A 19309-nucleotide genomic window follows, 5' to 3' on the forward strand; every position below is an offset into this window, starting at 1 on the left:
CCTATCTGGAGACGCATTTGATTGGCAAATGGTAAATGCATGTGGTTAAATTCTTATCAGGTTACAGTCCAGATCCAAGTCTCCGGAAATGACCAGATTTAAATGGTGTCTGAGTGGACAGTCCCCTGCTTTCCCTGCTGTAACACTACTGCTAAATCTGGAAATTAACTGATGAGCTTACCACCCCTGATGTACTATGAACGAACAAATGATCTCTGGTTCTCTGTACTGTGCCTCATTCAAAGGGCAGTCTGGCCTGAAACACTCCTTATAACTTCAGTGTGAATGGGCAGGGCTAAACTGCTGTAGGCTGAATAGGTGGATGTATGTAAATGGTTTGCTTTTTCAAAAACAATAAATTCAAAACGGGTCATTTTTGCATCTCAGTTACCACATGTGGACCGTATGGACTGAGCAGTAACTGTGTTTACATACTACATCAAACTGTTTCAATAAAGCACAGAAAATTTGGGCTGTACTAAAAAAAATTTTGAAAAGCTGTACGTCCCCAAACCTTTGACCGTCATATGCATTCTGTTGGCGACACTTACTGCATCTCCTGAACAGAGCCGGCCACGCAGTGGAATCGCTCTGGCACGGTCTTCCAGTCCCGCGCCAGCTTGACCATGCCGCCGGCGTCCAGCACGCCGTAGCCGAACAGATGGTTAAACTCCAGGCCCACTCCATTCCTCCTCCACTGGTGCACTTCATCATGGAGTTTGTTCCTCTTGGAGGTGAGCACTGTCAGGTGCTGCATGTCCCTCCACGTCAGGTTCGGACTGCACACAGACGAGAAGGGCAGGCTTAGGTCAAAATCAGCTCAGTTAAAAATAACTAAAACCCTTCCTTCCTCCTAATGGTCAACAGACAGTTACTAAGTAACCCTGCTGGATGAAACACTGTCCTCCTACAAACAGGAAACCGCAGGTCAACAGGAATATTCTCTTAGATACACGGGATCTTAAGAGCACTTTAGAAAAGATGGAAAGCAAACATTTTCCTTTGAGTGCTGGTGCAGAAGTGGATTTTTTGGTCTAATGCAACGTGCAGAGTCCACCGTATGGATGGGCAGATCGATACTGAAGTGTCCGTATGTCCGATCCGGCTGTTTGCTTTTGAGAATCGATTCTAGCATAAAAATATTGATCCAGAGCGTTTTCTTCTGGCATTAATCTTAAGAGGTTTATTTGAAATGGGATGTGTTGATGTTAAAGTGACCGAAGCGAATAATGTTGTAGGACTATATTGTATAAAATGAATTGATAAAATAAAGGCTAGTACAGCTGAATGCTCCCCTGGACAAATGACATGTTACTGTTGAATTGTTTTTTAAGTGAAAAAAGCTGACAGATCTTCTTCTGAACATTTTAATACACAATTTCAAGTTGAATTTAACACATTGGGATAAAATAAAAACAAAACATTGCCTGTGCAAAAGTTATGGCACATTTTATGTCTTATTATTTTCATTATATTAAACTTTCTGCATAATTAGAAATTGTGTACTACAATTTGCAGAAAAAAAATCCATATTTAGGGGTGTTCCCTGTAGAAGATGGGCTTATTTCATTTAAAATCAACAAAAAATTTCATTTGACCAGAGTGTTCAAACCTTTGCAAGTGACTGTATCATTTATAAGAGAAGAAAGAAATCTAATGTATGTTAAGGTAGTGTGACTTTGGACCATTCATCATGAAATGTTAACACAACATTCAGCGTTTCTTCTGAAATGAAGGGTATTAAAAGTGGGTTTGTCCTGATTTGCTGCAGTAACACCGCTACTCTTCTGAGAAGGCTTTACACTACATGTTGTAACATTGCTGTGAAGATTTGATGGCAGCAACAAGAGCATTAGTGAGGTAGGTACTAATGTTGGATGATCAGTTCTGGGTCACACCAGCTCAGCCCAAAGGAACCGGATGGAGTTCCGTGACTCCAGAGAGCGCAGTTCCACTGCTGTTCCATTGCTGGGGGGCTCTATACCCCTCTAGCTGATGCTTGGCATTGGGCGTGGTGACCTTATGCTCATGTGCGGCTGCTCCAGAGAGCTCCATTCTGTTGGTCAGTGCTTTTCTAGGTAGATTATTAAAAGTGTAACAATTTCAATAGTTGCTGAAAAATCTAATTTGGACATATATTGAAGTTTAAAACTGTATTGCAGATACTCTCCTCAGTTTCTTCCAAGGGTCTCATGTTGGAAATCACTGTCAGTGAACAAAACTAGGCACCTGGGTGCATCCTATCAGAGTGAAGGCTTAATTTATGCACACCCCCACACTCAAATGACTGGACTTTTTCATAAATGAATCATAAATCCTAAAGGTTGTGATTTTTGGAGTTAGAGGTTGGTGTGCAGGCATTAATAAAGTTCTGCTGGATAACTTAATCTGGGTAAATCTGTGTAGTCTATAATTAGAGCTCTATAGAACCAAATTTAATGTTTTTACCATACAAAATATTGAAAAAGACATGAAAACTGAATCTTGACCTCAGAAATTAAAGTCTTATCAAATCTAATATATCAAATATGTGTATATGCATGTAAGCTGTGTGCAAACATTAACATACTAATATTAGCATATAAACTCATGGAACATATTCAGACACTGCTTATTTTTGCTATATCGAAAAACCTGTTGTATCAAGATACAAATCCAATAGATTTTTGTATTTTGTGTATCTTTATGCCCTTGGAGTTTAGACAAGCTGTGTGTGTGCAAACTGAACCCCTGCATCAGTAATGGATTCACATTATAGTTGCATTCACTAATTAGTTTGTCGTTGCTGTCTGAACAAAACTTTGTATCTCCAAAATTGTAACTACAGGAGAAGGAAAAAAACATTCTTAACTAGTGATTGAAGTTCATGTTATGAGTTTTTTTCTAAGTAATTTTCAAACATTTCTTTTGTTCCATTCATCAGGATATTTTAACACAATGCAAACTCCAAAATGGAGTTTTCAAATCATGCAAAAATGCAAAAACTGAAAAAATGATAAGGTTTTGTGCGACAATATGTACAGCATCTGATTCTCCAGAAATCACTTCTTTCTTATGCGCACAACAAGACTTTCAAGAGAACCTGTGTTGGTATAGGGAAACCAGAATTGGTATTGGATGAAGAAGTCAGTAGTATCGCCCGTCCCTCTACAACTGTCGCTAGTCAATCCTCAGCTCTTCAGCGAGATGCGAAGCTCGTATCATTACGGTGCCATGAGTGTGTTTGGGCAGTGGACAAAACACACACGCACTCGCAGCCTGCAGTCAGTATTTACCTTTGGCAGGAGTGAGTGACCCACTCGGCCGTCAGCTACATCATTATTCAACGCTGAGCAAACACAGAGGCTTTACAGAGGCAAGGTCATGTCAACATTCATTAACACCAGTCCCAACACACTAGCGTCCGCTTCAAACAGCCGAAGGAAAGCGAAGATGATATGAAGGCAACAGTTATGCCTCCGTTGCTAGGACCACAGAAGACTGCTAAAATAATATTTAGTGTTGTTCTTTTTAATCACGGGCTGCACATCAGCAAACATGTGTATAAAGTGATATATTAAATCAGTTAAATGCACCAAGAGTCAACGGACCAATTAAGGCAAGACACCACAGGTGATTTTGGTCTAACCAATTTTTGAAAGATTTTTGGATTAATTGCATGTATAATGTGTCTTCACTAAAACTGTAATCTTTAAAAATGTCAAAGTTCAACAGGAATGTGTTTATTTCAGTGTTTTGGTCAATTCATGTGTCTAATTTGTATTTTCCAAAAGTTCACATCTTTACTGAAGACTTAGCTCCGCCCACATTTGTCACAACCATGCCATGTAATCCATCATTAAAAAGCTTGTTTCCTATATAATATAAATAAAATATCTCAATAAGTCTATTTCCTTTGTATTACTGATATCCTTCACACAAACGATGCATGTTTTCTGGGATTCCCGGGGTGTTTGGAGTCAATACAACTTAGAAAATATCATTTCAGTGGATTATGGTACAGTTATGTTCCCTGACTAAAGGTACTGAGATGAACCCTTGAGGGTAACACCACAGTGACAAGACGGGCACTGCCCCAGTGACAGTTTAGTACCTTTATTTCTGAGAGTGGTTTTTCTCAAAATCAGCTTTTCTCTACATTCAGTACCAAAAATATCAGCTTCTACTTGTGTTAAGAAATTTCACACAGTCATTCTTAAGCATATTCTGGAGGATACACAGGACTTCCTAATATATTACTTTTAGCTGGATCTATGTTAGATTTTGTACTAGAAAATGATCTAAAATATTTTATAATAGCATCACACACTGTTTTCTTAATGACACTCTAAATCAACAAGCAATTTCAGTAATATGTTCTATAAAATCAGTTCTCTGGAGTTTGTTTTCAATGAAACAAACATTTAAATCTAACATCGATGTTTGGTATTAAAAAAGATGCAAATCGACACCTGGATAATGTCCGTTATTTTTTACAATTTGTAAGAATATAAATAATCAGTTGGTAACAAATCATGGTTGTATTTATTGTTTTACAAAACTTGCCCTATTCACCTGTAGTATCTCACCTTAAACACTGCAGTTTTTTGAAAGGGGCAAAACTGATTCATTTTCTTACTCCTGGAAAGAATTTCTGGATATTTTATGAAAGATTGAGGTCATTCCATGGCACTACACAGCTCCTGGAGCTGTCTCTCCAGCACGTTACGTTTCCCAGGTCATGTTCACACTCATCTGTACCAGACTTTCAATTATCCGAACGAAGGAGAGCTTCGAGCCAGAGCGTGAGCTCCGCACCGATGTAATGAGCTTTAAGCACCAGATGCAGGCAGAACATGATTTTCATTCGCTGGCATTCGGACAGCGATTCTCTAAGCATTGGCTTTGACTACAAACGTTGCACATTCTTTGGCTTTATAGAGCAATCAGCCAGTTTCATGAACGGCTGAGAGCATATCGGTATGAAGTCTGTTATCCATGGGTCTTAGAAGCACTGAGGAAAACACCTCAAAGAGGTTTCCTGAAGATACTGGCAGGACGACGCTTCTATGACACAGACTCATCAATGGTAATCTACAGCTGGGAGTGAATCTGCCTGAGAGGGGCTCTCCAACGTGTGAGCTACACGATTGTTCCATAAATCTTTAAGCAGGTTCACTGGGTGGAAAGCAGAGGTGTACGTACTTGGCTTCCAACGCCAAGGCAAACACGCCCGCAGCCTCGGGAGCAGCAGCCGACGTGCCAGAGTGACGCAACGTGCAGTTTCCATACAGATCTGTGGTGGCCTGCAGACAGAAGGAGAGAGAGAACAGATCTCATGCTTCCATCATTGCTTTCATTCTATGAAAATTTCATGTTACAATGCAGCTTTGGCAAAACTGCAGCTCTAACATTCACGCCAATAACGCTTTCTCGAACTGAACAGAGACAAAGCTGTGAAAAAGGGAGATGCGTGTCAAAAACAGCAACTCCGGCACTTACAGGCACACTCAGGGGAAAAAGATGACTCAGCTAATTAGCGTAGCACACACTGTGTCTAAAAGGGCTGCCATCTTGGAAACGGTTGAGATTGGAAGTGCCAGGATTTGCTACAAACCACATGTTTGAAACCATAAAAGGGTAGAGATCCAAAAGTATCGCGCCCATAGCTCAATTACATTACAGCCCACAGTGTACTCTAAACTACATGATAGGCCTGTCACAGTTATTACATAACCGTTGGATCGTGGTTATTTCGGCTGATCACAATTATTATCCAGAGTTGTTAGCTCCCATAATCACATGTTTACGTTGCTACAAACAGAATGTGAATTCAGTAGGTTTTTATCAGTTAGTTTGAGGAAAATGCATGTAAATAGGAGAAAACACAGTTTTTGAGAGCAACAAAACTTCTAACAATGGACTGGGTGCTACAGCACCTTCAGAAGGCAGAGAAGAGGAATGTTTGTTGATTTAAGCTTAAGCTGCTTCTGTCTTCAGTTGGAAGCTACTAAGGCTGTGTTCAGACTGCAGGCAAATTGGATTTGTTTCTCAAATCTTTTGAGACGACTGTCCACACTCTTATTTACAAGTGATCAGATCGGATTGTGTCCAGACATCACCAGCCTATCTGCATGGGTTGCTGTCGTAACGATGTAGGTGTCAGTAACCACGTAGCTACGCTGGTGACGTGGATTTCAAACACAGATGCAGGAGAGTTGGAGATGTGTCATCTCGCCCTCCAAACTCTTTAAAATTCTCTGGCATAAGGATGAATCTTTGGCGCTCTTTTTGAATCCCAGCACTTCCGTCACTTGCTGTCCAGACTATCAAAAATCAATCTGGATACAATCTGAATAAGTCAAAAATCGGATTTGGGCTGGCAGTCTGAGCAAGGCCCAATTATCAACAGCTAGGAAGTGAGATAGCCAATCTAAACAATTTAGGCTTGTACTTACATAAAATGTTACATAATTACATAAAATGAACAAAACAGACATTTCAATTGGGCAGTGAGATGCTAGCATTACTGCTACTGAGTGATGATTGGTTAGCATTACTGCTACTGAGAGCTGATTGGTTAACATTACTGCTACTGAGTGATGATTGGTTAGCATTACTGCTACTGAGAGCTGATTGGTTAACATTACTGCTACTGAGTGATGATTGGTTGGCATTACTGCTACTGAGAGCTGATTGGTTAGCATTACTGCTACTGAGTGATGATTGGTTGGCATTACTGCTACTGAGTGATGATTGGTTAGCGTTACTGCTACTGAGTGCTGATTGGTTAGCGTTACTGCTACTGAGTGCTGATTGGTTGGTGTTTCTGCTACTAAGTGCTGATTGGTTGGCATTACTGCTACTGAGTGCTGATTGTTTAGCGTTACTGCTACTGAGTGCTGATTGTTTAGCATTACTGCTACTGAGTGCTGATTGTTTAGCATTACTGCTACTGAGTGCTGATTGTTTAGCATTACTGCTACTGAGTGATGATTGGTTGGCATTACTGCTACTGAGTGCTGATTGGTTGGCATTACTTCTACTGAGAGCTGATTGGTTGGCATTACTGCTACTGAGTGCTGGTTGGTTAGCATTACTGCTACTGAGTGCTGATTGTTTAGCATTACTGCTACTGAGTGCTGATTGGTTGGCATCACTTCTACTGAGTGCTGATTGGATGGCATTACTGCTACTGAGTGCTGATTGGTTGGCATTGCTGCTTCTGAGTGCTGATTGGTTGGCATTACTGCTACTGAGTGCTGATTGTTTAGCATTACTGCTACTGAGTGCTGATTGGTTGGCATCACTTCTACTGAGTGCTAATTGGATGGCATTACTGCTACTGAGTGCTGATTGGTTGGCATTGCTGCTTCTGAGTGCTGATTGGTTGGCATTACTGCTACTGAGTGCTGATTGGTTAGCATTACTGCTGTTAAGTGTTGATTTGTTAGCATTACTGCTACTGAGTGCTGATTGGTTGGTGAGCTGATCAGCCCATTGGCTGAGGAATATTGTTAGCACTTACTGATGACATGAATGTACCAAATGCCTACCACAAATCTGTGGTGATGTAATTTTTCAATGCTGAACTGTTAACAGGAACACATCACATTTGCACTCAAATTAGGCTTTAGTTAGAGCTAATTACTAACACAGAACTGCTAATTTGGCTGGAGGTGTGACGTAGGCCGGTAATAAGTGTGCAGAAGTGTGTGCAGAAGTCAGTCAGTCAGCAGGAGGACAAAGCTGAGCTTTCTGACAGCACACTTCAGACATGATTGTTCTTCTCTTTGACAGGAGCGCCAGACTGATGCTAATGCCCCACCCACCCCTCCATCTTTGTCTTTCTTCTTCCCTCCAACTCCATTTGACAAGATCCTCGCTGACAGGCTAAAAGTGCTCTTCATCTCCGCTTATTTCTTTAAATCGGGAGATGGAGCTGAGATTAAGATCCACGCTGAATGCATCCCTCTGTGCCTCTGACTTGCATTTCACAGGTAATTGTTCGCACACAAAAACGACGAGACAATTAGTTCTCTCTTTCATCATGCTCGGTATTGTATGTGGGTGGGGGAAAGGTATTACATTTCCAAAAGGATGTGATACGGCTCCTACCTCCTCCACTGACTCTTTACATCTCCAGATCACCGCCTCTGAGATCAGACTGAACAAAGCACATTACCTGAAGACTTTGTAATCCAGTCCTGGAGAGCCGGTGTCCAGCACAGTTTGGTGATTTTCCAGCTCAAACAAGCCCTATTTCATCTCGACTGCTAATTGCCAGGTTTAGTGGGTGTGTTTGAGTAGGGGAGCTACCAAACGGTGCTGGACACGGACCCTCCAGCACCGAAACTGAGGAACCACGGTGTAAAGATTGTGCTGTGTGATTCTTAGCAGGAAAAATTATATATATTTGAAATCATTTTAATGCTGCCTTTATGTGCTTTAGGAATTACTGTTAATATGAGTTTACAACCTAAAACTGGCACATTGTTATTATACGTGAGAACTTCAGAAACAAATCTTTGCTAGATATTTTTTTTTCAAAACAGTTTTAGTGGTCACTGATTAGGCCATAGACATTTACTTACACTCAGGGCTCAAATTGAGGGGGATGGTAAAAATATAACATAAATCATCTCGTTTGTAAACGACCGCCCCACCCTTTCCTTTAGATTAATGTGATGTCACTTAATATCTCAATTTTTGATATTTTCATTTCAGCCATAAGTGAGATTTACACACTGCGCGGGTTCTTCAGGTCAAACAAGATGTTCTGATCTAGCAGAGCATGCAGACCTACAGAAGAGGTGGTTATGGAGAAATGCACACTTTCTTTTTTCATTGGTTGTGCTGGGAAGTGTTGGGTACAGAGCGCGCACCCACCATCAGTGTTTCCAGGTTCGCAGTTCTGCCAAACTGGGCTAGTTTGAAAATGCAGTCAAGCGAGAAAATGATGAAGTTTCGGCTTCACGTAGGCAGCTTTTCAGCAAACTTTGAGCTGGAGAGTTTTTGCTGGACCTGGCAACCCTGCCTGCAATAGCGATTGCTAAAAATACAGCAAGATCTGTGGAAAAGCAGGCATGATAACCAGTGCTAACCACTAAGAGATGTTTAAATATATCTTAAAATTTAACCCTTGTGTGGTGTTCAGGTCTGTGGGACCCATTTTCAATGTTTATCAAAATAAAAAATGATGAGATTTATTATTATTTCAAATTCAGATTCTTGGCCTTTGCTCATTTCCATATAAATAAACCTATTTTCAGTGTCTTCACTCTGTTCACCCCCCACACATTTATATTACACATGTGGTGTTGGGTGAACCTGCGGGGAGTAAAAGTGTGGAGGTGCTGTGTCCTTCACTCTGTTCTCCTCCTACATGGCCTGCTGTTAGTGTGTGTGTGTGTGAGGGTGGACAACATGGACAGGCTGCTGACTGGCTACAGCTACTAAAGGAGAACCCTACGCTGGACACTTGTGATATTTTAAATATCTGGTATTTTTACATAAATTCTTATGGCTGTATTGATTTAAAAAACAATAATGTGGTGGGACCACCGGACCACTGAGTAACAAACACATCAACACCACATAAGGGTTAATCAAATAAAAGGTAAAAATAGTATATAAAAGGTGGCACTGCCAGCTGCATCTCCAGGACGAGAACTGCTGAACTAACTTAGTGACATAGTGTTGCTAAAGCTATGCTGATGTGTGTTAACATTATACCTTACAATATAAATGTGGTTGGTAAATGTTGTTGGTAATATCAGCAGGTGAAAATAAATGGATCGAAAATGAGTAATGCTGGAGGAACCTTTAAAGCTGACAGAAAACATGGCTATTTCTGCCTTTTAACCCATTCTGTGTGATTTATCAGTGCTGTTGCGATATTTATTTGATAGGTAAATAATGTGATCTAACAAAGCTGAAAATATATCAATTTTTATTCAGCCTGTGTCACTGAAAAACTACCTTTGTGAAGAAGAAAATACATGAATAGGAATTTAAAATTGTAACAACTCTTGACTTTTACGAGTTGGAATGGACGCAAAACCGCAAACTGCTTGTAAAACTGAAGTTTTTTAACACAAGCTACTCACCACGCCTGCCTCAGGGTTCCTCTTGCGGCCGTTGCTGAAGGTGGAGGCCAGCGTGGAGGAGCAGCTCTCGTCATAGAGGGCCGTGCGCCCGTCATTGATAGCCGAGTTAATGGAGATGGTCCACATGCTGGAGGCATAGCCATCACAGTTACAGTCATCATAGCTACCGCCGTCCCCCGAGGCCCACACATAGATACTGCCTTTCCCCCCTCGGCCCTGCGGGATGACCAGAGCCACACGTCAAACACACATGCACACATGTCCATAATTAACACTACATAAATTATATCAGAGGCTTTTTTCAGAAATGAACGTCCTTATAATCAAGCTGTATAACACTATCATAGATGTACACAAAGGCCAAGTTATTTTAAGCCTTTTTAAATTAGATGAAATGTTCTGAGGATCTTGAATACATAAACAGACTTCATAGACATCCAGCATCTACCTGAAAATCTGACAGCCACTATCCTCATCGACATGAGTGAAATACAGCATTTAAAGTTGTCGTTTTTTTTTTCTTTTACATTTTAGTTCTACTGTATTTGATCAGTTTTTCTTTTTTGTCTCTTTATATTTATTACATATTGTGTTTTTTCCACTTTATATTCCATTTGCACTTTGTAAACTTGCTATAAAAGGTTTATAAGAGTAACATTTATTGGTAAACTTGGTTTGTCAAGGGTCCATACTGCAAAATATTACAAAAGACTTACATTTGTACACAAATGGTTGAACACTCCTGGTCACTCCTGACACATTTTGTTGATTTTCTAAGGAAAAAATAAGTCACACATCCTCTACAGAGACACACTTAAATATGGCAACTGGCAACTTTAGTGCTCAATTTCTATTTATTTGCTGAGTAAAAATGAATAAATGAATAAAATGTGCTCTAACTTTCGCACAGACCATATGTTTTATTTTTCCAATGTAAATAAACAGTAATTGTATATTAAAATGTGCAGAAGTGTGTCTCTGTATAGGATGTATAACTTATTTTCATTTAGAAAATCAATAAAATCTGTTATTTGACCGGGGCACCCAAACTTTTGCAAAGGACTGTATCATTTTATGAATTACTTCTACATGAACTGCATATTATATTAGCTCACACATCACAAATTGCATTTGCTGGTGCTCTAATGGTCTTGCTGCTTGCTCCTTCATTATGTTTTCCTAATATGTAGCTATTAACTACGCTTGGTTAATTCGGCTGCTCAGATTTACGTTGTGATGCTGGTAAAACTATAAAACTAAAATGAGCACAAATTCATAGACCAACTGCCAAGGGTTTCGATTCTCTCTCCTCCTCTCACTGTATGTACTCATTTACTTATTTATTTATTTATTTATTTCTCTCTCTCTCTCTCTCTCTCTCTCTCTCACCTTCCTTCAGCCTCCTGTCTGAACAGAGACCAATCCACTCCGTTTGGCCGCAATTAGATAAAACACAATTGAATGTACTTTAAATGCTGCTGCTGCTCTAATGAGCTCTGTTCATGAGGAGAGCTGCTGAGAGGGAATCTTGGAGGTGTGGGAGGATCACAGTCTCTCCTGCTGAAGGGTCACTTGGGTGTTGTAGAAAGAAGTTGCAAGGCTTTCCACACAGCTGCCATGACAACATCATCACTGTTGTGAATAGTTTTGAAATAAATTTTGAATGTTTCGTAATAGGAACACAAATAAATAGAAATATATGCTTAAAAATAAATTAAGTTACAATTGTTACAAAGGGGCTGTGTAAAATGATGTATATCCATTTGTAATAATTTTGGACAAATATATATTTTCTTTTATTGCTGTTACCAAACATTAACAGTAATAGAAAAAAAAAAACAATCTCGACTTTAATTTCTTCTATTACTGAAATAAAAGCTGATATTATTATTTTTTATGTTTTTGATAGGAATAACTGGAAAACACATTTTTATTTCTCTCTATGGTTTAATCATAATATAGCAGTGATATATGTTGTACGTGTAAAGCCCACTCCTGACTACATATATCATACTGAACATATATACATATATACAACATAAAAAAAAGAAAATTCAATAATCGTCTATAATCCATTTTGAAATACATTTCATTAGAATTTGAAATACGTTTTATTTACATGAATTCTATAGTTGCTGTTGGTTTAATGTAGTGGGTAATATCATTCGCCTTCACGCAACAGGCTGGGGTTCGATTCCCCGCCCAGGGAAGAACACCACCCTACACCTGTAAGAGTCCCTGAGTGAGACTCCTAACATTACATTCACCTACATCTATAACAAGATTAACACTGTAAATTGCTCAGAAATTTGCTATTCAGTGAAGAAAAAATTGTTGAGGTTATATATGTGGAGGAAACTGTGGTCTCATTTTTTTACTTTGGGAATCTTAGTTGTAACAGTGTATTAAAACTAACCATGCCATGAGGAGGCTGTACTTCAGTCTGGTTAGATCACTGTGCTTCAAAATGGTGCTACATTACAGGTGCTAAGACACTGGTTGAAATAATATAGAATTCTGTAATTTAAACACAACTCAGTAAACAAAAAAACACTTATAATAAAACATAATTGCTCTCATGGTACAAAAAACCTCTGTGTTGAGTTGGTCCAAGGCCACTGGACTAACTGCACATTAACTGTCAATATTAGTCGTTTAGACTGCCTCAGTAAATGGCCACAATTAAAAAAAGCACAATCCTTTTTGGTCAACATCTACAGTAAACAACTGAAATAGTACCAGTAGTGATTATTGTGCCATATTACAAGGAAACAAATGACAGTTATCTGATGTAAAGTGAGAGGCCAGTTTATTGCACCTTGTACCTAAACCCATAGGCCATTTTATCAGGTACATCTGCGTGTGTTACAGTTACTGATCTACTGCTGCACAGTTTATCAGCCCCCTCTACTTCATTCATCAGTGGACAGAGACCACCATAGAGCCAGATATTACTTGTGTGGTGGGCCATTCTCAGCACAGCTGTGAAAGCAGCATGGGATCATGGAAGTGTGAGTGGTGCTGGTATCAGGCACAGTGGTGTTGCTGGGGTTTGGACACACGTCAATGTAGGGTTAACACACGTCAATAGCAGGGTTAAGAATAGTCCACCAATCAAAACATATCCACCCAACAGAGGTCCTATGAGGTGTAGCAACAAGGTAAGTGTCTAATAGAGTGGCCAGTAAGTGCTTGTTATTTCAGCCTTGAGATAGAAAAGCATTCTTTGGACTGATGCCATAGTAGAACCACCCTGGGTTTCCTAAAGAACCTTTCAACTAATGGTTCTTTAAAGTGATATGGGAGACATGGTTGTAACACCGCTTACAGATGTGCTCCAGGGTTGGTATCACTAGTGTGCACAGGAGAAATCTGAAGCCTTTGTGTGAAACATTGATGTGTTTATGTAACAAAATCAGATTTTGAGGTAAAATGTAAAATTTCACACATGGATTATAGCTTGGTTTGGCCTCGTATTACAGGAGGTTAATAGTTGTAACAAATATGGTCTAAATGTGCAGATTTTCTAGTTTAATGGTAAAATATGTTGCAGCCATCAAAACAAAACTGTTTCTTTCTAAAGCCTCAATGATATCTAGTCTACTTGGTGTAATTGATTTTTTTCGGTGATTCATGTTTTTATTTGTTGAAAATTTCCATCAGTGAGCTCAATTTAAAATGCCCATGATAAATTAGCATGTTAGCCAGTGTGACTCAAATGGTAATGACTGATACTGAACAAACAAGTTTGCTAAAGTTAGTCATTCATTACTGGCTAGCTCGATATCGAAATATACAACCCCATTTCCAAAAAAGTTGGGATGCTGTGCAAAATGTAAACAAAAACAAAATGCAATGATGTGCAAATCATTTAAACCCTGTATTTCATTGAAAATAGTATGAAGACAACATATCAAATGTTGAAACTGAGAATATTTTTGTTTTTTTGAAAAATATATGCCCATTTTGAATTTGATGCCAACAACACATTCCAAAAAAGTTGGGACAGGGGCAACAAAAGGCTGGTAAAGTTGTGTTATGCTTAAGAAAGCTTGTTTGGATTCCTGCACCTTATGACGTCATTAAACCTTACGAGATGTTTTTTTTTCCACGTGGTACTCTTAGTTTAATGTGTACAAAACGTCTATAACTCTTAGTTTATGAACCAATTCAATGATGTTTTTAAGCATTGAAGAGCCAGATTTTATTCCCATTTCCTGACTTCGTTTCCACAGAAGTGGTATGATCTGTGTTTAAGATCAATAACTATTTAAGGACTGAGGTTTAAGTTGCAATCGTTTTGTTTTAGTGAACTAATGTTTGATGTTATAATGTTGCTTCAGGTGGATAGAGACTTTGATTTACGTGCAACACTCGGTCAAAAACGTTTGGCAACAACATTTCAGTGTTTTTTTCTTTTAGCTTTAACAAAATGTAAATGTAAAGTTTTTAAGAAAAAACATTCAATCTTTCAGCCCCTGAAAAGTATTTTTAGTATTTTTGATGCAGTAAGAGCTCTAGATTAAAGCGTTTGTATAAGTGTAAAGATTTTTTTTGCTTTTCTATTTATAATGTTATTATTGTTAATTTTGTGAAGAATAGAGTTTATATTTTTTATCTTTAGTATTATATATTGTCTATACAGTAATAAGTAAAACTGAATCTTATCATTTATTGGTTAATTATTTTTTAAAAATTAAAGTTATTTTTTTAAGAAACAGACATTTTAGCACATCGCTGCTGTCGGAAGAAAACCTTGTATCTCCGAAATGACAACTTTACAGGAGAAGGAAAAAACCTTCTTTACTTTTAATGTAAGTCAATGGAACCAGACATTTTCCAAGTCATTTTGGGCTGTTTCCTTTTGCTCCATTCATCATGAAATTTACACACAATGTAAAGGGTAGCAGGTATTTTCAAATTATGTCAAAAACTGAAAAACAACAAAAATGGAGATACAAGGTTTCCTCCAACAGCAGTGACATGTTTTTGCCAAAAAATGTAAGGTCCCCCTCAGTAAAACCCGTCCATTTCCACCCCTAATTATAAGAGTGTTGATTCAAAACACTATTATAATAGAAACTAAAGAACGCCGTTTTGGGGTCAATGGCTCTTCTGTGGCCAGCTACAGGGAAACGTGTCTAAATTACAGTCTGTGGTGAGTGACTGTACATGATTACGAGCGTATGAGATTACCTCGTGTGCTGCCTCAGCTCACAGAGTGGAGTATTCTGATAAAACCACAGCAGCAGTGGCACGCTCGGCACCATTTCCCTCCATTAGCTGTGGCAATTTGCACAAGCCAAGCTACAGACTGCAGACCCAAAACCAATTGACATGTTTAGGGGTAAAGTGATTGGCCATGGTAACAAGTGTTATAGAACTACCCAGGAGAATAAGGGCAGCTCAGCTACTACATGGGAAATATCTAAGTGAATGACTTCCCCCCAACCTCCTTCTCGTCAACGGGAGGCTTTTCAGAGAGCAGGCGAAAAGGCTTACGTAAGCCACCATTACCACTGAGTGTTTGAGTGGAATATGGCTTGATTAGCCTTGTTTGTTCTGGCCCGTTTTCGAGGGAAGAATAAGAGGGTTGCAGTAGCACCTACTCAGCAACGCTTCCTGCCTGCTTTGGAACTTGAGGGCATCACTCCATAGTGCTGTGATTAATTCATCAAGACGTTAAATTGAGGCCATCACTACGATCCCCGTTAGTCACGTCTGAACAGTAGGGGCACAGCTTGGTATTTTACACCAGCGCTTCTTTAGGTCTCGTGAAATCGTGCTTCATCTAGTTCAAAGTCCCTCGAGCCCCTGGAGCTCCACCTGGAGATGAATTATTTCTTCAGTTGGCTGGTATGAAAAATTGTTGTGGCCTGAAGGACTCCAAACTCCAGTGGTTATGAGCTAGCACCAGCTGTTACACTTGTAATGGTGGGTTTTTTTCACCCCACCACAGGTGCGCCAGCTCTATAAAACATGCAGCACAAAAAAAAGGAGCTGAAATAAAGAGTCGAGTTGCAGCTGAATCCTCTGATATTGAAACTGACAGATTCTGTTGGTCAGTGAGACGCTACGTTTCCCACGAGTACCTTGTTGACACCATCTGCCATGGCCTGCAACGTGAGCTCGCGGGGTCCGTCCACCGTCTTGCCGTCGTCAGTGGGACCCCAGCTGGCGCTGTAGATGTCAATGACCTGTGGCATGTGGCTGATGGAGGAGGCCTCGATGATGTCCGTCATGAAAGGCTGGTCCAGCATACGGATGCCTGCACAAGGGTAAGAGCTAGGTCACTTTTTTCATCTCCATGAAGTCCTTGCCCAGAGCTGAAAGCCCCCCCATTCACCTCAGGCTGCCGTTGTTGCCTCAGGGCATCTCAGTGATGCCAAGAATTCATTTCTGATTTTAAAAGCCTCTGCAATACCTCTATTCAGTAATCTTGTCCTTTCTCTTATTTACATCTTTTAACCAGTATCTTATCTGCTTGTATGTATTTGGCCTGAGTGCCGCACTGGAAAACATAAAGTTCTCCTAAAATGTCACTGACAAGCATCATAAACATAAGGATCAAAACAAGCATCATTACATCCATGACAGCCCATACAAGACGTACCTGCCACCTTGGAGCTGTAGGCCACTCCTACCCCACAGATGTTGTTGTTAGCCACTGCGGACACCTCTCCAGCACACCTGGTCCCATGACTGAACATATAGATTCAGAAAAATGACCCCAATTAGCAGGAACAGTACAGATTGCAGTCACTTGCAACAGTTTGAACACATTTGATCAAATTACATTAAGTCAAAATAAGAGAACACACTTCTACACACTTAATGCACAGATACTGTTTATTTAATGAATTTAACATATTGGAAAAATAAAACATAAAATGTGACCTGTGCAAAAGTTTTGGCATTTTATATTTTATGTTTTTTGTGTGTTGTTTTGCTTTTGTTTGTCAAATAAATAGAAATTGTGCTTAAAATTTTGAAGAACAAAGTCATGTTTAAGTGTGTTCCCTGTTGAGGATGATTTTCACTCAACCCTTGTGTGGTGTTGGGTCTGTGGGACCCATTTTCAATGTTTACCACAAGAAAAAATTATGTGATTTATTATTATTTCAACCTCAGATTCTTGGTCTTTGCTCATTTTCTGTGAAGAACATATAAAATAACCCATTTTCAGTATCTTCACTCCGTTCACCCCCAACACATTTATATTACACATGTGGTGTTGGGTGAACCCGCGGGGAGTAAAAGTGTGGAGGTGCTGTGTCCTTCACTCTGTTCTCCTCCTACATGGCCTGCCATTAGTGTGTGTGTGTCTGTGTGTGTGTGTGTGTGTGTGTGAGGGTGAACAACATGGACAGGCTGCTGACTCGCTACAGCTGCTAAAGGAGAACCCTACGCTGGACACTTTTGATATTTTAAACATCTGGTATTTTTACATAAATTGTTATGGCTGTATTGATTTAAAAAAACAGTAATGTGGTGGGTCCACCAGACCACTGAGTAACAAACACATCAACACCACACAAGGGTTAATTTGGGCTGGTATGAGTGGTAAACAGAACTTTAAAACTTTAGAATATAGAACTTTCAGCAGCTCATCGTCATATATTTCAATCATCAGTTTGTTAGTTCATATAATCATGAATAGTTGACAGTCGCTCAGTTTAAACAGAACCAGGTCCTTATGTATGGTATATTTAGTAAAGTGTTGGCCTGTTTATTTCATATATACACTGATTTTTGGTTCAATTTAGTCTACAGTCATTTTTTTTTTGGTATCTCAACAGTTGTTCAGTGTTCCCCACCAAATCGGATCCCCACTGCATTCTTTCAGGGGACGTTCAAGGCTATAAATACACTTTCCACGGTCTTCCAGAATATCAAGCTCTTCACTGAGAAGCACTAATAATGTAATGTAATCGTTTATACACTAGACAGACGCTATAGAGCTAATTTTCAACCATCTGTCTGCTTTAATTCACCATGAAGATGAGGTGCAATTTTTGACTTTTGCAATTTCAGCTCAATTTTCACACTTGTTTCCATGCAATATCATCCATTTCCCGAAACCTTACATGGCATTGCAAACACTGAAACAACATTAGTTTTCGCTTAATTTGTTTTCACTTGAGCTCTTGGCACATTGTCAACACTGTCTGAAATAAACCATTTAAATCGATTTTGTGTGCCAGTATTTGAAAGTAGCCTGTTGTGCATCCTCTCAAATTGGAACAACAGCGTTTCTGATTTTTATGTGCAGTGTGTAATTTCAGGTGAGGTTCTGTGGTATAAATATCTTTCCACAAGACACAGAACTAGATTTATTAAACATTTTTGGATTACCAAAAAAATATTAAATGTTCTCCAGAGATTGAGGAGTTAATTGTACTGATTAGCATGTTCAGACAAGGTAAAATTACAGTATCCGTGAAAGCGTCACCATGTCTTTTCTATTTTTATCTATAAATTACCTTTTTTTTAATGCTCAGGACCCACCGGTGGGTCCAACATTTTACTACACATTCTATAACTTAAGAAAAGCTCAGCCAGTTTGCATTGAAGTCCCTGTAGTTACTAAATAATATGCCTTAGTATGTAATAATCCTGAGGTTTTAAGGGGTTAATGGTGGAATCATAGATGTTAGCTGAAGTTAACTGTTTTGAAGCTCAACCAGAACCACTAAATATTCTCTGACTTAACAGCCAAACAAATACAGCCTCTTTATTCAGTGTTCCTTCCAAAGACTCTCTCCCAAAACACAAGTATGAGTGGTGCTCACTGAGTTATAATCGATTGTGACAAATAAAGCAAGGACACGAGCAGACATCCAATCAGCCAGCCAACATCCACTACTGAAGATAACTAAATAAGAGCCTTGTTGGACTGAGCTCCTCAAAGCCCACAGGGGATTTTTTATCTTTAGATAAGCTAAAATCTCTAATTTTCTGAACTTGCCATACAGGCACAGCAACTCGCATCAGCTGAACTATTCAGAATGAAATATGCTGTGCAACATAATTATCTCTAGCAGAATGTTAACACGTCTTTCCTCTAGATCAGTTACACAGCATTATTTTCTCTTCAATTTGCTATTTTTTACCTTGTAAGCCATAGAAAGTGGCGGAAATGTTAATATTTGTGTCATTTTCTGTGTCATTACTTCTGTGAAGAGCTGGCCGTTGCAGTGGGTCTTATCAAAACTAGAAAC

General features: G+C 39.3%; 1 protein-coding gene across 1 annotated transcript in view; it reads right to left on the reverse strand.

Moving 5' to 3' along the window:
- The window catches only part of pcsk2 (proprotein convertase subtilisin/kexin type 2), a 74187-nt gene that overhangs the window by 13683 nt on the left and 41195 nt on the right, over window positions 1-19309 (reverse strand). Inside the window, exons 7-11 of the mRNA XM_036573695.1 lie at window positions 16702-16790; window positions 16181-16356; window positions 10089-10304; window positions 5185-5285; window positions 552-779 (exon numbers count right to left, since the gene is read on the reverse strand). Of these exons, the coding sequence (XP_036429588.1) occupies window positions 552-779; window positions 5185-5285; window positions 10089-10304; window positions 16181-16356; window positions 16702-16790 (810 nt within the window). The remainder of the gene's footprint in view (window positions 1-551; window positions 780-5184; window positions 5286-10088; window positions 10305-16180; window positions 16357-16701; window positions 16791-19309) is intronic.

Source organism: Colossoma macropomum, unplaced genomic scaffold (genome assembly GCF_904425465.1).
Source record: "Colossoma macropomum unplaced genomic scaffold, Colossoma_macropomum, whole genome shotgun sequence".
NCBI lineage: Eukaryota > Metazoa > Chordata > Actinopteri > Characiformes > Serrasalmidae > Colossoma > Colossoma macropomum.